This window comes from Helicoverpa armigera, chromosome 21 (assembly GCF_030705265.1).
Source record: "Helicoverpa armigera isolate CAAS_96S chromosome 21, ASM3070526v1, whole genome shotgun sequence".
NCBI classification, from domain to species: Eukaryota; Metazoa; Arthropoda; class Insecta; order Lepidoptera; family Noctuidae; genus Helicoverpa; species Helicoverpa armigera.
The window spans coordinates 2,997,425-3,019,240 of NC_087140.1; the positions used below are offsets into that span (position 1 = coordinate 2,997,425).

The 21,816-nt window shown below is 36.5% G+C and overlaps 2 protein-coding genes across 4 annotated transcripts in view; one reads left to right on the forward strand and one right to left on the reverse strand.

The window, feature by feature from the left end:
- Nucleotides 1–4,690, reverse strand: part of LOC135118352 (inositol polyphosphate-5-phosphatase A-like) — a 30,389-nt gene extending 25,699 nt beyond the window's left edge. The window contains exon 1 of one of the 2 annotated variants that reach the window (XM_064040148.1): nucleotides 4,357–4,690. In XM_064040148.1, coding sequence (XP_063896218.1) covers nucleotides 4,357–4,437 — 81 coding nt within the window. In that variant the 5' untranslated portion in view covers nucleotides 4,438–4,690. The remainder of the gene's footprint in view (nucleotides 1–4,356) is intronic. The other variant, XM_064040147.1, reaches the window with a different exon arrangement.
- A 2,667-nt stretch (nucleotides 4,691–7,357) lies between these two features.
- Nucleotides 7,358–21,485, forward strand: LOC135118378 (alpha-sarcoglycan-like). 2 transcript variants are annotated; one of them, XM_064040221.1, is made up of 7 exons: nucleotides 7,358–7,475; nucleotides 18,631–18,773; nucleotides 19,085–19,233; nucleotides 19,584–19,715; nucleotides 20,105–20,279; nucleotides 20,742–20,870; nucleotides 21,336–21,485. In XM_064040221.1, exons 1-7 carry the CDS (start codon nucleotides 7,427–7,429, stop codon nucleotides 21,459–21,461), a joined length of 903 nt encoding a protein of 300 aa, XP_063896291.1. In that variant the 5' UTR covers nucleotides 7,358–7,426; the 3' UTR covers nucleotides 21,462–21,485. The 2 variants fall into 2 exon arrangements, with proteins under 2 accessions (XP_063896291.1, XP_063896292.1); XM_064040222.1 differs by lacking the exon at nucleotides 7,358–7,475 and adding an exon at nucleotides 16,475–16,676.
- Nucleotides 21,486–21,816: the final 331 nt, after the last annotated feature.

A 21,816-nucleotide genomic window follows, 5' to 3' on the forward strand; every position in this document is an offset into this window, starting at 1 on the left:
GGATGGATAGAACATAGCCCTCGGCCCTGCCCTTGTTATTCATGATGTTTTCACAGTCTTCGATAGACATTGGCGTTCGAGATAATTTTAGAGTATCCATTAAGAACTTTTCCACATATTCAGTAGATTTATTGAACGTATCTATACTATTATTATAAAGCTGAAGAGTTTGTTTGTTTGTTTGAACGCGCTAATCTCAGGAACTACTGGTCCGATTTGAAAATTTCTTTCAGTGTTAGATAGCCCATTTATCGAGGAAGGCTATAGGCTACTTTTTATCCCGGTACGGGAAGTAGTTCCCACTGGATGCGGGTGACACCGCTGGCAGAAGCTAGTTACTAATATTTATGATGCCAGTAAACAAAACGGTTTACGGATAATAGTTTTTTGTTGATATCATAGCATAAACGTCAATAAAAGCTTCTATCCATTATCAAATTATTATTTTCTTTGTCCTTAGTAACTTATGTTTGTAATACGTAGCATTGTTTCTTGTGTAAGCTGTGTGCAGTTGTATATTGGATAGCAGGTTCAATGTGTTTTCTTTAATTTTCTGTATCTTGTTAACCTGTTATCTGTATCTAATAATTTGTTTTAAAAATAAAGCTCAGCTTTTCATTGTACATACTATGCTACTTTTGCCTATTTATGTATTTAACCATTTATGTCCACAGTAAATAAATGACAGAATAACATAGAATAGTACAAAGGTATTGCTCATTTCTACAGAAATCTTTCTCAAGAGACCCGTAGTAGTATATTTAGAGTACCTATCGAGATGTAAACAGACTAATGGGTATTACTTAGTATTACCTTAATCTGAAAGTTACACTTTTACATGTCGCATTTAGAACAAAGTTGTAGATAGTGACGCTCAATTTCTCCCTTATCTGATGTGATGAATCATTAATTTTTATACAATATAGGCAGATTATACATACACATAGGATGCGACATGACAAACGCATCTTATCGTGATTCGGTTCGTAGATTTTTCGAGACTTCGGGAGGCTTTATGAAAGTTTCTTAAAACCCATGAAGTGGTTTCGGCCGAGACCTTGTGCACAGCAGTCGCGCTATGCGACCAATAAAGCAATGAAAGTCTCAGAATTAGGTAAAACATAATTTCTAAGAGGTCACGACATTTTCTTTATTTGAAACAATAAAGGTACGTTTTAAATGCGAGCTGCCGACTGCAAATGCCGACCGCACATGCCGCGACTGATGTCATCATCGATATTTGACTGCGACTGCACATGCTGCTGCCGCTTCCATCCAAAACGGTTTCATGGAAATACATAAGTAGTGCAGCTTTTTTTTAAGATGGCAAAAGACATCAAACGATTCGGATGTGGGTTAGCAGTGGTGAGGGAGTGTCAGACTTTTACTGACTAAAAATCCATCGTGTTCCTTCGTAGGTCTTTTATGTACCAGGGCCGCGGTAACTCTTTCGAACAATCCCGCAGGCCCGCCGGGCCTTGGCCCTGTTGCACCCCGCTGGGGTACTAATAGTACAGCAGCGGCCGACTTCATGCAGTCGCGGCATGTGCGATCGGTAGCTAGCATTGAAAACGCACCTTAAATACAGTGACCGACCAATCGAGAGTTATTAATATTGAACTTGGTAAAACCACAAACGAATTTGAATACTTAAAAATTCAAACGCAGAATATTTTAAATTGCAAAGCGCGAACTTTTTGTGTACAGACAGGAATTTTGGTGTTCAACTTTTTAATAATAATTGGCAGTTTGCATCTTCTAAAAACAAAACAGGTTTTATTGATTATATTTATTTTGATATTACTTTTTTATTAAAATTTTATTTAAAATCAATTTTTCTAAGCACAGTTGATGTTTACTAATATAATGAAGAGGAAACTTTTGTTTGTTTGTTTGTACCCTAAAAGCTCCGAAAGTATTGAATTGACTTAAAAAATATTTCACTGTTAGAAAGATACACTCGTCCATAGTAACATAGGCTATATTTTATCCCGGTACGTGCAGTTATTGCCACGGAATACGGGTGAAACCGCGGGAAAACGGATTTACATATAATAAATACATTGTAGTAGAAATATGTTATTTTTGCGTAGGGTCAAATCTGATAGGCATCATTTAAGGATAATTTTCTTTACAATATTAAAGATAATTGCTTCCGATCCTTGAATGTATTAAAATAGTAATATTAATGTGTGGATGTTGGCATTATGATGTCATTTTAGAGGAAAACTTATATCCTATTGACCTCAGGATGGGTTACTGAAGAAGTTCAACATTTTATATTATTTAGACAAAGTTGGTACAACTAGTATTTTAAGAATTAAAAAAATCCGTTTTTTTTTATACATGCTGTATGAAAAATCTCAATTACATAATGAAGCGAGAAAACAGAAATAAAACAAGTTGATAAATACTCGAAGACATCTGCTTAGTTTTTATGACATAAATAAATCTTTATTGTGGTAATAACTGCATAACCATTATTTTATCCTTTTTTATTACCGGCTATTTTACCGCGTTTCAGAGGAATTCCTTCCAATACCCAGACAAATTATAGCCTACCTTTACTCGGGCATAGTCTACCTCTACAACAGTGAAGCAATTTTTCAGATTGATTCAGTATTATCTGAGCCACTGGGACCCAAAAAAAATATTTCCTCTTTTTTATAGTATGTAAACAGAGTAAAATAATAATAATAAATATTTTGCCAAGCAATACAAAACAAGGATGTTTTGCATGTTTCCTTTGCTATAGATATCCTTGTGTTATTATGTTGAATATTACAAACTGTTGCTTAGTAATACACAAAATTATAGCAACAATATTGATCAGGCTACAAAGTGTATGTTTATAAATATGAGTCAATATTATAAGAATAGTACTGTAGACACAAGTGCTTAGTTATTTCTAAATCTAAAGTTATTAACAACATTTTTTTTTTGGATTTTTATGATGATTAACATAAAATTATGTGTATGCCGCTAATTATAGAACAATAGAAAATCAATGGTGTCTCGCGTATATCTGCGCACCGGCATACAGTGGGTTAATGGTAAGCCAAAATGTATGACAAACAGTATTACGGGTAACTGCGTTGAAGTTGTCAGATAGACAGTCACTCATGCTACTCTGCGTCTGGTTAGACTGGAAGCCCAATACAGAGTAGAAAAGTCTAGGCAGATGACGATAGTCACAAATAGTAGTGCCCAGTTCCTAATATAATTTATTTTGTAAATGGATGGTAGTTTTTTGGGCACGAGCTTCATAAATATACCATAGTTTACTCTCAAAAAATCCTCAGGTTCAGTAAAGAATTGAAAAATATATTCCTTTTTTTGGTTTAAGTTCTGCTTGCCCACTAGTGCACTAAAGACTGAAGGCTCCTTAAACAGTAGATTTATATTATAATAATACTACTGAGTATCATCACATTACAGGGAAAAAATATTAATATCTAAGTACATATCACATTTCCTATTTATGTAAAGAAAATAGGTTTGTAATGTTGTATAACATATGTACTGAATAAAGGACACAAAAGAAATATTATGTCATTTCAGTATTGTTTATTATAATACTGCATATAAATCTATAACATTTATGATCAGTTGCACCATTTAACTTTACCAATATCATCTGTCTAGCCTTTTCCCAACTATGTTGAGGTCACTTCCAGTATAACCGGATGCAGCAAAGTACCAGTGTTTTACAAGGAGCGACTGCTTATCTGACCTCCTCAATCCAGTTACCCGAGCAAAGCAGGTTGTCTGGAATAGGAGCATTATATGATTGTCTTCATTTTATACTTAAAATAAGTACTAAACTATTATAGCAATATAATTTAATATATTGAAATGGGTAGATGAAAAACTAAAGATATTCTCAGTTGACCTAAAATGTATGTTTACAATGTTTATCTATTGTCATGTGGCAATGACTCATTTAGCTCTTGAATTAAATATTGAATCCACCTACAAAAAGTTCAGTTTGTCAATAGAGTAGCAACAGAATTGAGTAATTATTTAGAAAAATAATATATTTACTTAATAATGCACCTAGTAAGTTTCTAAAACATAAAAGAATTAAGAAAATTATATGTGTGTGTTAAATCCTCTTTGCTCAAATATGTGGGTAATTCAAAAAAGGAAATCGCGCCTACAGATTCTCTATGCTGGGTGCACTTATCAGCCAGCATCAAGCGTGCGAAGACAATTGTTTTAAAATTAGAACAGTTATCTCACCATAGCATCGCGCGCTACATTTTAATTGAATTAACTGCACAATTACATACCCTGTCACCAAGCTGTAGTAATCTTACGGAACAATAAACTTTTAATTTTATACTTATTACTCACGTCTTCGAAGATAGATCCCACGTTGGCAGTCACAAGGAGCAATGGCACTTTATCCGAACCCATTTTTTTGAACTTCAACATGATCCTGGAGAGTTTTTATGTGAAAACAATTCCTCTATTGCGAACGAGGTTATTATCAACAAAACGTTAGTTTTACCGCCGTTTTTTTATTTGGCGCTAATACGCCTTAACTGGGAATACTGTTCATCACATTATTAAGTTTAGTTAATACGTTTTCCCGTTAAAAACGGAAGATTTTGTACTGTCTAATAGTAAAATCGCCCGAGTCGCCCCAGCCCTTCCCTTTCTGACAGTTGTATGAATGAATGACATTTATTACGCTCACATTTGCACGTATAAACAGATTGTAACCCAGATAAATTACGATGCGCGTTATTAACACGCAAAAGCAACACACTTATTTCAATAATTATTTTAAAATACAGTTCTGTAATGTGAATTTGTGATAAATAATCCAAATAAACATGAATCGCACCATTAAACTGCTTCTACACAATTTAGTTCGCACATTTACAAAGTTAAGCGGTTACTGCTGATCGTAGAACGGAACGTAGTTTTTGAAGTTTGGAGCCTCTTCAATTTGGTCGGTTGTTAGACCAATGACGTCGACGCGAGTTTTACGTCACGCCTACTTTCAGGGCCGTATTTGCGTAAATAAATGGGAAGACTGTATTTAATTTGAAGCCGAGAGGTCAACTAGTACGTAAGTAGTGACGGCGAAAATTAAGAAAATGTATTTTTATTTACTAGTAGCACGTGCAGGCCGCGGCGTGAGTTGTTAAAATTAACTAAACATTTGTTGAATTTTTATGACTCGCACGCTTGCCTATCTACACCTACACACTTGAATAAAAACTTAAAAACATGATGTTATGTAGCTAAGCTAACTACTAGATAATTCTTGGGAAATCCATTGTTTTCGTACCTACCTATGTTTTACAAATATAAATACTAAATGACGTAGACGGTCAGGGAAATGTAGGTACCTACCTAAAAAACAAAATAATATCAATAAATCCTTTAGTTCATTAGGTACGTTTCTAATCGTAGAGAAACAAAAAACCAGTATCTAGGTAACAAACTAGAATTTAGAAAATTTTCCTCCACTTTTTTCGAATAATAAGGGAAAAGAAAAGGCACTTCATTTATCTTGCACTAACTTTATACATGTAAAAAAAAAGATAAAGCTACCTACCTATTTCCATTTAATTCACGAAGCTCCATTTCCCGCGTTTTTCTATTTCAAATTATCTCTTCGCGCCACAGCGTCTAGCCACGGAATTCATCTCTGTGTATTTTTGGGGCGTTCCTAAGCGTCGCACATGCGATCTACGTTCCGTCGGCTGAAACTCGGCTAAAATAGCAATCGATTATTATTTCTATTCCTGTTAAAATAGGTCGGGTTTAATCCTTAAACAGTGCTATGGGGAACCGGTGAACATAAGGTAAGTTTATTTCGTATTTGAAACGTTTATTTAGTTATTTAACACAGAGGAATGATAGATATTTCGTTTCGTTCGTGCAGTATGGTAGAGAAAATCATGCCGCTGTTTAGAGGTTGTGAAAAATGTTAATTAGAAACGGTTTGTAAACAAAAATAGTGATGGGAATGTGTGGTATTTGGGTATTTTGAAATGTGTCGACTGTGTGTTTGTATGTTTATGTTTTTAGAGGACGATTTATTTTAAATCAATAAGGTTACGAAATATTGGCATAAAATAAGAACGAATAGTAGGTTCCTATTAGGTACCTACATTATCTAATATCTGTAAACAAGTCGGTTGCACCAATGCTTTTAAATTAATATTAGTTCTAGAATAGGTAGGACATATAGGTACATACTTATATTTTAGGTAAGATAAATCGTCTAATATGACGTTTTTAAAATAGGTAGGTATTTTAATTTTTGAAACCTGTTTGTGTAAACAATATTTTATTTTAAAATAGACAAGGACGTTTCTATCATTCTATATCAATGATTATAGCTCACATAATCCCGTCACGTGGTCAGGTGTCCCGTGGGAACTAAGTACTGCATTCACCCGGAAAAAAATGCATATAGGTAGCTTTCCTGGATAAATGGGCAAGCTATATTTTTTTTACAAATCGGGTCCTTTCTGAGATTGGCACGTTAAAGTAAACAAACGCGTGGGACTAGTGGACCTGTAAGGCACGGTGTCTCGGGTTCGATTCCCGGTTCTGGCTGAATTGCGGGGCCCTACAGAGCCAAGGCCCGCCGGGGCTATGGTAGGTACATAAAAGCACCGCTGCTAACCCACAGTGGGAGGGGTCATTTGATGATTTTTGCCATCGCTAAAAAAAGGGTCGGGCTTAAATCGCTTTATGGTTTTGAACCTTTCACAAAGCAGCCCAGAGTCTAGTAGTTGGTGATGTTACAATCCTTCTGGACGACATTATTACTAGTTCCGTTAGTAGCCCAGTAATTTCCGTTCTCATAGCGACCATTCTTTCATTTCCAGCCACCACCATGCTCGTGGCATGCGCGTTGCTGGTAGCAGCCTTCTCGGCTGCATCAGCATCGACTGCGCACGTCCACCACGCGGTCGAGACCGAGATGTTCGCCATACCCATCAGCCCTAACCTGTTCAATTGGACATATCAAGGTGAGAGCGCATGTTTCTTTAACATACCTACTTAAACTGTTTTCCGCGGTAAACATGGATTGTGCCCAATCAACACCCAATCGCGTAGACAGTAGCTGATCGGGGTAAACTTCTTACTATACTATCATGATTAAACAGCGAAAAACGGTTAAGTAACTAGACGGCTAAGTAGTTGCGAGGGGTCCCTGTAAGTCGAGCTTAGACGGAACCTTACCGGACCCCTTCCTAGTCGCAGAAACGGAAAAACAGCTACGTTTCCTCCATGGTCAATCCAGGACTGCTATTTTCTTTGAGGCAAATAAACTAGGTGACCTCGTGATGGATGACATTAAGTGAAGATAGGAGCAACTTGCACGTTGCTGGCAGCAGCCCTGTCGGCTGCATCAGCATCGACTGCGCACGTACACCACGCGGTCGAGACCGAGATGTTCGCCATACCCATCAGCCCTAACCTGTTCAATTGGACATATCAAGGTGAGAGCGCATGCTTCTTTAACATACCTACTTAAACTGTTTTCCGCGGTAAACATGGATTATGCCCAATCAATGCCCAATCGCGGAGACAGTAGGGAATTAGGTTAAACTTCCTACTAGACTATCACGATTGAATAGCGAAAAACGGTTAAAGAACTAGACATTAGCTACGCGGGGGCCCTGTAAGTAGACCTTAGACATTCCCTGATCGAGTGCTCCCTAGTCACAGAAATCGAAAAAAAGGTACGTTTCCTCCGTGGTCAATCCAGGACTATTATTTTCGGTCATTAGGAGTATCTTTGAGACAAATAAACTAGGTGACCTCGTGATGGATGACATTAAGTGAAGATAGGAGCAACTTTTCTTCCTGGTCAATCCTGTCTATTTTGGGTCATTAGGAGCATTAGGACCGGGATCTTCAATCAGTATGGAGATGAATAACTTACTTAATGGTTGTAAGCTCGTTACATCCGGCCAGTATCAAACCGATTAACGGTGGGTCCACACAATACCAACATCACACAGACTTTCATAGAACTTTGTTTGCGCAACATATCGGTGCATACAAAACTGTGTAAAGTATGACCCAATGATAAGTCTGCACAAACTTGTCGTCATATTTTCACTCATTCTTCAGATTTTTACACGGACTTTACTATATTTTTTATGTTCGTACAGACAGACAACTTCAGGTCAGTGGTAACAGTTTTATAGGAAAATCGTACTTATTACTATTGAGTTAAGGTGCATGACAGTTGCTACTGATGTGCAGTCTACCGTACATACATTTGTACAAACTTTAAGTCTGTATCATGTGGTCCCACCATAACATATTGAACCATTCCCCGTCTACGCATGGATCTATGAGAAATGCCGGAATAACGTCTCGTGGTCTAGGGCCTCAAGTTCACCGACAACATAAATGTCTACTTTTCTTAAAACAACTGTTTTCTATGTATTTTCACGTTCAAGTTTTAAAGTAAACGTTTATGTTGGCCTCAAGCCCAACTGTTTACGATTACCTTTGGCCATCAGTTTTTGTAATATGCTTGCTCTAACTATACCCAGGTAAAACATGGATCCTGGACGATGTCGGAATAACCAATCACGGAGACCGTACTATAGTCGGGTTTACCCAAATATAGCCTATGTTACTCGTTGATCATGTAGCTTTTGCTTTGTGGTTAATTGTGCGTTGATTGTGGTTTAATTTTTATATAATTACTTATATTTTGTTATTTGATTGCTAATAAAGAGCCATCTATTGTCGGGTAGCCGAATATCATGCATTTAAAATCCAAACTAATATTAAAAATGCGAAAGTAACTCTGTCTGTCTGTCTGTCTTTTCTTCACGCCTAAACTACTGAACCGATTTGTGTGAAATTTGGTACAGACATAGTTTGAAACTTGAGAAAGGACATAGGATAGTTTTTATTACAAAAAAAAAATAAAAGTAAAATTATTCCGGACATATAGCGCCATCTATTGGTCAAATCGAAAATCTGCTGGTAGTCACTATTCCACGCGAACGAAGTTGCGGGCAAAAGCTAGTTGTTTTCATAATTTGATATAAATTCTTATCTAAAGGCCTTATCACTGTAATAACCAGTGGTAAATACCTACTACACAAGCACCTAATTACTTACAATCAAGAAAGAAAATAATCCTGATACTACGTATAAAAAACTAATTAGAGCCGAAAAGTTGCGATAAAATATTTTCCCCTTAATAACTCCCTAAAGCCTTCGCCCAACAGTTATTTTTGTATCTAAGGGCACTTATACGGGTATATAACAGATCAACAGGAAATTTTCCGTTCCAAAAGGTTTCCCAGCGACCAGAAGTATAAGTACTTCTTTTATGATATCGTTTTTATATCAAATTGGCCCACGTTGGGCGCCAGTTGAATTTTGCTTTTTCTTGAGTTCAGGTGTTTTGTTAAAAGGTGTTACTTGATTTTGGGTTGAGCTATAAAGTACTAGCTCTTTCTTGCGGTTTCACTCGCGTTCCAGGGAATTTCTTCTCGTACCCGGATAAAATATAGCCTCTGTTTCTTGGGGATAATGTAGCTTCCCAACAGTGGAAGAATTTTGCCAATAAAATGCAAAATAATAGTTTAAAAAAACTAAAAAACACGCTTTTTATAGAAAAACGAACTAAAAAATAGGAAATAAATTTTAATGAATTTAAATTAAGAAAACAGTGTTAAAAATTTCAATGAATATAAATTAATAATAGTGTGAATACAAAAAAAATATTTAAAAAAAAGCGTGGGGTGCATGGTGTCAATAGTTATAAATATTTTATTGACAGATATGAGTACAGTGATTTTCATTTCGATAATATCTTAAAAAGCACCCCACGCTTTTTTTAAATATTTTTTTTTGTATTCACACTATTATTAATTTATAATCATTGAAATTTTTAACACTGTTTTCTTAATTTAAATTCATTAAAATTTATTTCCTATTTTTTAGTTCGTTTTTCTATAAAAGTGTTTTAGTTTTTAAACTATTATTTATTTTCTACTTTTAGTTTGTTTTCAAACTATTATTTGTTTTGTAGAATTAAAATTCTCTTTAGTATTCAAAATTTGTCAATATTAGAGAAAACGGCTAAAGATAATTATTGGAAATAAAATTAACATCGAGTCCTGCCTTATCGACTGTAGAGAAAAATTCTAGAAAATTTTAATTAATTTTCTTACCTTATCGACTATAGATGAAAATTATATAAATTAACAAAGATCATATTTTGCAAATTGAAAAGCCTAGAAGTCGGTGTCTAATGGATGTTACTAAGTTAATTTTGCCACCGACTTCTAGGCCGATGCACCTAAAATTAGTTTTTTTTTGCTTTTTAGTGTTTTGGGAACTCGGTTTAATTTTTTTGTAAAAAGGTTATTTATTTAAAGCTTTTCAGTGATAAGAATAGTTGTCACTATCCATACACACATCCATACAAGTGGGAAGTTCTCATCAATACAAAGAATATAAGTCCAAACGAGGTATTTTACATATTCAGTTGTCGAGTTCCCTTGACTTTCTCTGGTCTCCATCATCAGGTCAGCTCCAAACCTTCACTGTTGCATAGGTCTTGTCAATACGAATAATTTAAGCCCAAACACAAGGTAGTTTACATATTCAGTTGTCGAGTTCCCTCCATTTTCTCTGGTCTCCATCATCAGGTCAGCTCCAAACCTTCACTGTTGCAAAGGTCTTGTCAATACAAATAATTTAAGCCCAAACACGAGGTAGTTTACATATTCAGTTGTCGAGTTCCCTCGACCCTCTCTGGTCTCCATCATCAGGTCAGCTCCAAATCTTCACAGTTGAATAGTGCTTTTAGGCGTACACCTAAGTGTCAAGTTTTCACCCTATGTATGCCTACAAGTTTTGAAGGTTGCCCTCGATTTCTCAGGGTTTCCATCATCAGATCCTGACCTGATGAATATGGGACCAACTGGCAGCTATTCCAAGTCGAACAAAAAAAGAATCACGTAAATCGGTCTATAAACCTCGGAGTAATCGATGTGTATGTGTAACCTCCTCCTTTTTGGGAAGTCGGTTAAAATGGAATAATTTTATCAAATTAGTGTATTGTCATCGGTCCTCAATAAATCTACAAAGTTTGAACGAAATCTGGCCGTTTAAAGTGGGTCAAAATCGCGCCCAAAGAAGTCGGTTACAAACAAACATACAAACCTACAAACATACAAACATACAGGTGAAGCTAATAAAAAGCGTGTAAAAACAATAAAATCTTTCCTTTTTATTATATGTATTAGTGATAGTGATATATGTATATTTAGAGCTCAGATTTTTACCTACAAATAAAAAAATATATGTCATTTGTAAATCCAACAACGTGATGAGTCATCCATCGACCGGTGGGGTGATGTCGGGAAAGGGCTATTACTAGAAGGGTCACTTTTTGGTATTATCATTACCGACATTTGCAAATCCCGCGAATAAAGAACCCTCCTTGGTCAGTCCGGTAAAAAAGACAACCTTGAAAGTGTGTTTAAGAATTGTAAATCTACAAGTGTTTGCCCCTACCTTTCTTTAAAAGTTATACCAGCTTTCTTGAGCCAATATTGGTCAATATTTATTTGTAAAAAGGTTTCGAGACTGTTGTTTGGTTTGTTGGGTCAACTTGTCCTATGTACTGTCTTTTGCGACGCAGTATATCAATTTGATGAGATGAGATACGTAAATCCAACGTTGATTGCTGTGCTAATTTAAAATTGACATTGTTTTAGTGCTTAGATACCTAATAGATTAAATTGTTTTCAAAATGTAGTTGTTTTTGTGATCTAGACACACGGCAGTGTGTCCGCCAAGTTCGAGCAAAAAAGGCGACACACCGGCCGTGGGTTATATTACACGAACCATTTCGGGCCAAATTCGACCCCCCTGTAACTCTAAATCTATTTTATTTACGCATATCAAATTTCTAGTATCTGTTGAGACCCCCTCACTTATCTAAAATACAAAATTTCATTAATATACCTATTGTAGGTCTTGAGATATTGACGTCAGAAAATCGCTATTTTTACTATACACTGATTCACTTATTCACTGACTCACTCATCAAAAACCTAGACCACTTCCAATGGTCGTATTGACTTGAAATTTGGCATGGTGGTAGGTCTTTATGTCAAGGTAAAGGGAAAAATCTGAAAATGGCCAAGTGTGAGTCGGTTTCAAAATAATGAAGGTGTTTTATACCCGGTGTAAATTTATACCCCTAAGGAACTAAAACGAACTAAATTTATCTATATTTATATAATGTATCTTCGAATGGTACAAAGGTTTGTATTTAGTCAAAGTAAAGTAAAAATCTGAAAACGGCCAAGTGTGAATCACTTTCGAAAATAACAAATGTGTAACTTTGATCCACGAACATAATATATGATAACATGTCATGTCAGTCAGTTGGTAAATCTAGTCATAGTTAATCTAGTTCATTTCTTTGTAAGAAACATAGTGCATATTAAAAAATCTAAAAGATAGTATAAATGAGACATTTCTTTAACTAACTTCATCATAAGAAAAAAATAAAATAAACAACCTTACAAAAATAAATGAAATCCCACCCAAAACAAAAATGTGAAAGACTGCCAAGTTCGATAATATGGGAATGCTTCGCCTATAAAAGAAGTGAGATCTGAATAAGTACCAAGTTCCATACACATACCGCAGTTAAAAATAGTTACTTTTTAATGATGATTACTTGGCAAGTTTTAATAGAAAATTAAATACTTGATTCATTGCGTTTAGTAGGTTTATAACAAGGTGTATGAAAACTTGCCAAGTAACATCATTAAAAAGTAACTATTTTTAACTGAGGTATGTGTATGGAACTTGGTACTTATTCAGATCTCACTTCTTTTATAGGCGAAGCATTCCCATATTATCGAACTTGGCAGTCTTTCACATTTTTGTTTTGGGTGGGATCGACTTCTCGTGAAGCGGTTCAGGTTCAGGTAAGATTTTCTTGACCTTAAAGTTTGATTTTGAAACTATTATTGATGCTACTAATAAATTCAAACGGTTATTTACACGGTAAGACTGAATACCTATAATATACTTTTGTTATTAGTGGTCTCCGTAAAACAAAATGTTTTAGCCTTATTCTCTTCCCTATGTCCTTTCATTACAGAAGTAGGTCCATTTGTTGACCAGGGGCCCGGTTCTTCTAAGTTAATATTGTAAAAATCAAATATAAATTGAATCGCAAAATGATCGCAATAGCAGTTTTAACCTTATCGGGCATTCTGTTACTAATATAAGACCAATCGTATTCCAATGACATTCGATTGGTTTCACTAGTTTACAAATTTTTATTTTTTTTATATACCCCTCACAAAATCTATACCAGTACTCTCCGACACCTTTGTACATTCTAAAAGTAACAACATAAAAATTCTATCACGTCACATTTTTTTTCTACCCTCAAATATTGGTTTTTAGGAATCAATCTTAACTACCTATCTTTAGTGTTACCTTACTTGTTTAGTTTAAGAGATATTTTTGTTTAATTCAAATAAAATGTCGCGTAGACAGTGTAAACAAAGTATTGATCGCTTTTGTAAGGTTTCTGGACAATTTAAATTTATATAAAAGAAAACACATATGACAGAATCGTTGAAAATTGCATATCTTCATTATTTCGGATTCCTGTGGCAAATCAAGAAAAAAACTGGACTCACTATGTGTTTTGTGAGAGCTGTAGAATCAGTTTACTGTGATAGTCATCCGGCGAAAACATTCACCTGTCATTTGGTACACCAATGTTGTGCAGGGAACCAACTAATCACGAAAATGTCTGTTACTTTTTTGTTACGAAGACTTCAGGTTTTAATAGGAAAACTAAGTCGGGTATTGTGTATGCATATGTCACTGAAAGAGGGGATGTTTGGCGTCCCAGAAGTACACAAAATCATAAGTGATTTTAAGTTTGATACTCTTTTATCTACGACTGAAAGATTTGTTTGGAATTCCTTCAAAACTGTTGTTAGAGACTTTTTAAGAAATAAGAAAAGTGAAAAAAATAAAGAGATAGTGAGAGATTTATTACAAAATTATCATAAGATGGGTGTTAACATGTCAAAAGATTCATTTTCTAAATTCCCACTTGGACTTTTTTCCGGAAAACTTAGGAAGCATGAGCGACGTACAAGGAGAGCATTTTCACCAGGATTTGAAGGCTTTTGAAGATCGTCATCAAGGCTATTGGGACGAAAATATGTTGGGAGACCACTCCTGGTCTATATTAAAAGAAACCGATACCGAAACCTCCAAAAAGAAATCCAAAATCAAAATTTTTTGTTGTTTATGGTCCGTTTTCTCGTGTTTTTTAAACTAAATATAATTCCAAATGTGGACGTGATAGAATTTTTTAAATATTTTTCCTAGATTACCTATAGATAGATAGATAAAATTCAACAACTTTCATCTGGGTTATAAAAACCGTGTAAACTAGTGTTTGCGATTGGTCTCCTATTTTGGTGATTTGGGTCTATACGGTAGTTTGCTGTACAATCATTTTGCAATCGTAAATCATTTGCTGACAAAATGATTCATTATTGAATGACAGAAAAGGATAAAAACGTTTATTTCAAAGAAAAAATAGCAGAATGCCATATACCAACGCTTCAATCGTAATCGAGTCGTGATTGGATCGCAGTTGAACGTGAATCGAATGGCACTTAAGTAAAATTAGGAGAATCGGGCCCCAGATTATCAAAAATGATTTGTTTTGGCAAAAAATTTGAAAATAATTGAGATCCCAATATTGTCTATTAGTATTACAGATTCGCATTCCGATGTTCCTAAGCACCTACTTATTTTTCGTTTTCCCAAATCTCTGCAATTACCCATCAATTTGTTCCTAAAAAAAACCAAAGGGTCAGTTTAATAGCGGAAGTTTTAAAATCAATACCGACTGCATACACAGCGCATGCCCTATCTACCTCCGTGGTAGGGATCCTAGGGCATTTATTTATAGCTCTATCGATTGGCACCGCCCAGACAGACCTTTAATTTTTGTCATCCATCTTTGATTTTGGCGTCGTGTTTTTGAGAGTAGTCAAAATGTAGTCGATATTGGTTGGGGAGAAGGTGATTTGGGATGCAGGTAAGAGTTGCAATTGTTTTTATTATAAGGAAGGGGATGGGGGAAGATGGCAGCTATATGTACCTATCTAGTGATGCCAGTTTTGTTTTCTTGATTTCTTTATAATACACGTGTTGTTTAGATGAAACTTATGTACCTATATTATGTACTTGTATTATGTAGGTGGTCCGAGTTGCGGGCGAGTAGCGGTCTATACTTCGGATAGGATGCGGGGATCTTAACGTATTTGATACCTACATTTTTTAATGACTTGTTCTTATAAATATAATCCGTAATTGGCTGTTGAATTTTAAACGTTAGTTTGTCTGAAAGTTTGTAGTTTATTTTGTTTAACACACAATCCACATAAAAAATGTTTATCAAACCTATGTATGCATGTGTACCTAGATTGTCTTGCATATTCTTGAGATTCCCTGGTAGGAGAGCAGCTTCCTAGTTTATGCAGTTTTTTCTGAAATAGGTTCTTATTCTTGAATAGATAAAAATCATTCAGGAATCTGTCAATGTACATTAATAGGAGTAGATAACTTAGGAATTTGTGGCTGTGAACCTCATAAGACAACAACAAAAAAAAAAAACGCTGTAAGCGCTTGACTTGCTCCCAAGATAGCGATTAAGTACCAACACTAAATAGTTTATTTTTGAGTGAATATAGATCTCACCGGCAGAGTAGATAAGATTTTACAATCGCTTATACCTACCATAGATGATTGCAGTTCATTTTGATTGTATTATGAAAGCTTTTAACTACCTCGTGTTAACCTTATTATCGCTCGCGCCGATCACTTAAGGTAATAAATAGACGTTACTTAATGCACTTCTTAACCCTTTATTGGAATATTCGATTATCGGTTCGGTTGGTTTATTTAATGCAAATATTTTTTGGAATTGATAGTTTTTACGTTTGGAAAAAAATATTTTCTTGAGTTAGTTTTAATTAATATTTCAAAATAAATAAATAATGTGTTTGTAAATACTAAGTTTTTTGGGTGAGATAAATTTAAAATTCCCTGATTTTCTTAAAGCCTTCTTACAAAATCCTTAAGACGGTGACTAGCATTAGGCTCAGTATTTTACCTTGAGGAAGCCCACGTCTTAAGTTAAAAAAGAGAAAAAACTTAGTTACGTCGTTAAAACTTTCCTTTTCTCATTTATGATATTTTTGATTAATTATCTATCATTTAAACAAAAAATAAAATTTATATACTTATCAGAAAAAAAATAAAGTAAATAAATGTACCGGTCAATCAAAAGCCTTTGTTCACTTCCCTTGGGAGTTTCCATATTAAACTACCTATCAAAATATATGTTGCAAAATCAATAACCATTGCATCTAGAGCGCATGTCCTAGATTACCTGAGTGTTACAGGGAGTCGCATCTAGGACGTGCTCGGTGGAACTTGTTGCGTCATTGCGTGCAGCGCTTGTCCGCATTTTGATTTATCTCACATCAAATCTTTGAATTTTAATTAGTCCCCTTTGAGTGTTTGTTTGAAAATCTTCTGATATGAGTGGAACGTCGCTGATTTTCCGCCGCAAAACCGAACAGGAACAGCAGGTATTTTTTTGGATTTTTATTAAAATTTATTTTTTTATTTCCGGGTCTTTGCGATAGTTCGATCAATTATTTTTTTCAAAATTTGTTTAATATTTTGAAGGGTTTTAGATTTTCGTTGTGATTAAATTACGGTATATTTTTTTTATTTTTCATGAATTTTTAGAAATAATAATTTTGAAAAAAATATTTTTCGTCTCAATTAAACTTAATTTAAATTAAGTTTTGATCTGTTTCGCGATCTATCAAATATTTTAAATCAATTACCTACAAAAAAAAATTCTCGATTCTGATTTTGCGATCCTTTGTTCTTTGTTCGACATTCGAACACGCTTTCAAAATGGCGTCGCTGTGGTCGTACAAAATGGCGGACGCATAACGATCGATCGGCGTTGCAGATACAGCGCATGCCCTAGACTTTTAGGACATGCGTTGTTCCTATCTTGATATTGATTTCGAGATTCCAGACTTTTCGAACTGGCCGGGCCGCGCCCTGAGCGCGTGGGAAGGGAAAGGGGGGAGGTGCATTTCCCGAACCTTCTATATCCGTGATATGTTCTTAATGGATGTTTTTTTAATTGGAGGGTTATTATAGCTACTTCATACTGATATTTAATAGGACTTCTTACAAGCGATCGGGAATTTGAACGGTATTTTTTATACGGTAATTTGAAATTAAGGCGTCGACAAAATGGCGGCTTGACTCGTGAACGGTGCAGTTACGGCGCATGCCCGGATATTACGTAATACTCTAGAAAGCTTATTGCGTCGCATTTTCTTTGTTCTCAAAACTATTTAAATAGACATGACTTTTTTAATGAAGAGCTACTTTTAAATTAACTTCTATGATGGCACGAAGAAGTTAATAATGATCTTAAGTATAATGGTGCTTTTTATGAAAAAATATGCGCGGTTTTCTTTGTTTCTTTTTGACGGTTAGACTTTAACTTTAACTTTGATGAAAAGAGTTGTGCCCAAGTTAAGGTCAAGTTAAAAGAATATTATTGAACCTGGCAAAGTAAAAAGATCATTGTGGTTTCTTGGGATACATTATTTCTAGATGCGTAAGATGATGCCAATTTCAAATTAAGGCGTCGACAAAATGGCGGCTTGCCCCGCGTGGCCGGTGCAGTTACGGCGCATGCCCGGATATTACGTAATGCTCTAGAAAGCTTATTGCGTCGCATTTTCTTTGTTCTCAAAACGAATAAACTTGGCTTTACTCTTTTGATGAAGAGCTACGTTTAAATGAACTTGTATGATGGAGCAATGAAGTATAATGATGGATATTTAATAAAAGGAGGTTTTTTTAATGAAAAAGTTGCTCGGGTTTCTTTGTTTCGGCATCACAGACAAACTTTGATAAAAAGAGTTGGACCCAAGTTTATTCAAGTTAAAAGAATATTGAAACTGGCAAAGTAAAGAAGGATTGTGGTTCCTTGGGATACATCATTTCTTGATGTTATGTATAGGATGATGCCAATTTGAAATTAAGGCGTCGACAAAATGGCGGCTTGACTCGTGACCGGTACACTTACGGCGCATGCCCGGATATTACGTAATATTCTAGAAAGCTTATTGCGTCGCCTTTCTTGTTCTCAAAACTATTTAAATAGAAATGACTTTTTTGATCAAGAGGTACTTTTAAATCGGAAAAAAGACCTTTTATATATTTAAGCTTTTGAATATGAAAAAGTTGGGTGGTTTTCTTTGTTTCAGCATCACGGCTAGATTCATCGTCTGCCATTTTGTTGAACGGCATATAACAAAATGGCGAATGGTATACGAACCGTTTCAATATCTGTGTAGTGATCGATTCTATCGGAAACAAAGCAATAAATTTAATTCAAAATACACATTTTTAAACTTGATTAGGTACACTTAAATCATCTCAACCTTCCTTTGTTAGTTCCTCTTATTCTTGATCGTAACCTCATCTTAATATTTCTTTGTCCAGAATTCGATCAACAATACCGGTTCCACGCTTCCATGTTGGGCAAACCGGAGCTTCCTTCGTGGCTTCGTTATATCTACAGCGGTCGGCATCACTCGGGATTCATCTTCGGAACACCACCGAGAGGCTCCCGAGGCCCAATTACGGTAAGCAAGATTTTCTTTTTTTAATTTTAGGTTGTGGGAACTAGGATATAAAAAGTTTTTAGGGAAAAGAAGCTTGCTGGCAAAAGAAAAGACTGCAAGCTGCAATGATGAATTATTCTTATGATGCGAACGTTGAAACTTATACTTACTTACATTATATTAACAAGATGGCGACTCATGATCAACTGATTTCAGAAGATTTGTATATAAAAAAGACAAGCTATAAATAGATCACATAATTAGTAAATTATGTTCAGTACGATAGCTCTTAAAGATAGATCTTAAAGCTAAAGACACCTTTTTTCATACAGCTCGAAGTAATTGGGTTAAACCGACAAGATTATGAGACGCGCAGGGTGTTGCTTACGTTAGAAATCCAGCATAAAGAGAAGATGGCGCGCCACGAAGTCGAGCTCAAGATCGATAATCTGAATGTTGAAGATCTACTGGATGAGCACAAGTAAGTCATGTACCACTTAGAGGGAGAGTAAGAGAGTAGGGTGAGAGAGAGTGTTTGAGAGAGGGAGAGAGAGAGAGAATAGGAAGGAATGGGATGGGGCGAGAGGGGCAGCCAGGAACAGGGAGGGGTGGGCAGAGGCAGAAGGAGAGGTTGGGGGGGAAGGAAGAGCGAAAGAGAAACGGAAACAGAACGGGACGGGGGAGGTGAGGACTTGAGAGAGTGTAAGAGTGCGAGGGCGAGGTGACAAAGAGTGATAGCAAAACTCATATTAGGTAATTACCTAAAGATACAACTATTATTATTGTTCTTTCTATCTAAGGAAATGATCAAAGAGAATTTATGTCTTCTAGGATGACTCGACTGAAAGATATCTTGCGCACTAAGCTGTGGACGGAGAGTAGCGGCGATCTGTACGCGACTTTCCTGGCGTCTGCCATCGATCTCGGCGCTCGACTTCCTTTAAAACCTAGCGACGGTGAAGGGTGGGTACCATTTTATTTCGTGTCTTTTAAGGTATATACTAGTAACTAGAGGTAGAATAATTATGACATAAAATAAATAGCTAGAGCCAAATATGAATACAAACAGTATTTTTGGAGCCTCAGAGGAACCTATCCCGAGAGGCCACATTGAGGGTGTAAAAGGGGAAAGTAATAGAAATCATGGTTACGGAACACCCGAAAGTGAATGATATTGCCAGCGTTGAAGACACAAGACAGAAAAAAGGCCTTAGTTACCCATTAAAAACCTGCATAAGAAACATTTGCCGGTAAAGGGCTTTTATGTACTGACTGCCTGTTTTCTTCATTAAGAAATAAGGGGTCAAAATTACCCCAAAAATGTCACCTAATCTGCGAATCATTGCTTCCAGCTTGGTAGTCCGTCTGGGCAGCTCGATGCCATTCTCGCTGGAGCTGCAGCGGCTCCGCGAGGAAGTACGTCCTCTGTCCCGTCTGCCGAGCTGCCCGCGCGAGTACAAGCGAACCACCGTCGAGAGACTCTTCCGCGATGCTGGTCTGACGTTGGACTGGTGCAGTTTTGAGCTGGTAGGTTACTTTGGCTGTTGATGTTGATTCCTTAGTTATTCTCCCTGGAGCTGCAGTGTCGTGAAGCAGTGCATCCACTGTCCCGTCTGCTATCAAAGAAGATTGACAAAGTATTAGGGCTTCGAAATTTTCAGGATATGTAATTGTAGTTGTCTAAGGGCTGTACCTAATATTTTAAAAACACTTATGTAAAAATTATATAACTGGATATATAGACATCGCAAATCAAACGGAACGGGATGGCAGGATGGCTTTAGGTACTTCAATGCCATTCGACCATCGAGAGACTCGATGCTGGTCCACTAGTGGATTGATAAAAAAATATAAGTATTTTAGTGTTCCATTTCCTTAGCACCAATTTGAACTTTTCAATAGGACCCTTTCAAAAAAAAAACACCCAGCCAAACCAATCACCCCCAAATCAGAAGACTCCTCAATATAACCTGCTTCTAACTCTTCCAGTATAACACTATCTACAAGGAGCGTACCACCCAACACCTGGAGTACCTCACCGAAGTACCCAACTCCAGCAAGTCGGCTAAATCCTTCAAGGCGTTGGATACTAGGGACGCTTGGACTGCACCTAGCAAGGTAGGTGGAGATTTTTTGGAGAAATAAAAGGTTTTGTTGTATGGTTGTTTTATTTATAAATATTTGTCTTTAGAAAATGAGTCAAAAAGTCTCATGAAAATTTCTCAAATTTTGCATTTGTGACGGAAATTCGATCCTTATGTATTTTGCAAATAGGTTGAAAATACACCTTTACATATTTCCAAGACATCCGCTAACTAAGATGCATACGGCGTTACAACTATTAGACCGAAACTCGGTCATAAGACTGAAAGTCCATCGTAATAACTGAAACATGGTCTCATAAAAAAAAAAACATGAAGAACATCTCACACCCACTTATTTACCAGGCTGAATTTCGATCATTCGGACTAAAAACTGGAAAGTTGTTCATCAGATCGAATTTCGATAATCGTCCCAAAATTTCCAAACTGGTTCATGTTACCGAAACTCACTTTTACATCGAAATTCACTTGTCTCCACCAGGAACAGCTTCCATCCCGCAGCTACGGGCGTCAGCTATCAGCCGCAGTGCTGGTGCCACTGTCGCTGCTGCTGCTGTGTGTAGCTGCCCTATCGGCCGCCGTCTGCGCTCTGCATGCCACCGTGTAAGTATAGTGAACTTGTCTCCACCAGGAACAGCTTCCATCCCGCAGCTACGGGCGTCGGCTATCAGCCGCAGTGCTGGTGCCACTGTCGCTGCTGCTGCTGTAGCTGCCCTATCGGCCGCCGTCTGCGCTCTGCATGCCACCGTGTAAGTATAGTGAACTTGTCTCCACCAGGAACAGCTTCCATCCCGCAGCTACGGGCGTCAGCTATCAGCCGCAGTGCTGGTGCCACTGTCGCTGCTGCTGCTGTGTGTAGCTGCCTATCGGCCGCCGTCTGCGCTCTGCATGCCACCGTGTAAGTATAGTGAACTTGTCTCCACCAGGAACAGCTTCCATCCCGCAGCTACGGGCGTCAGCTA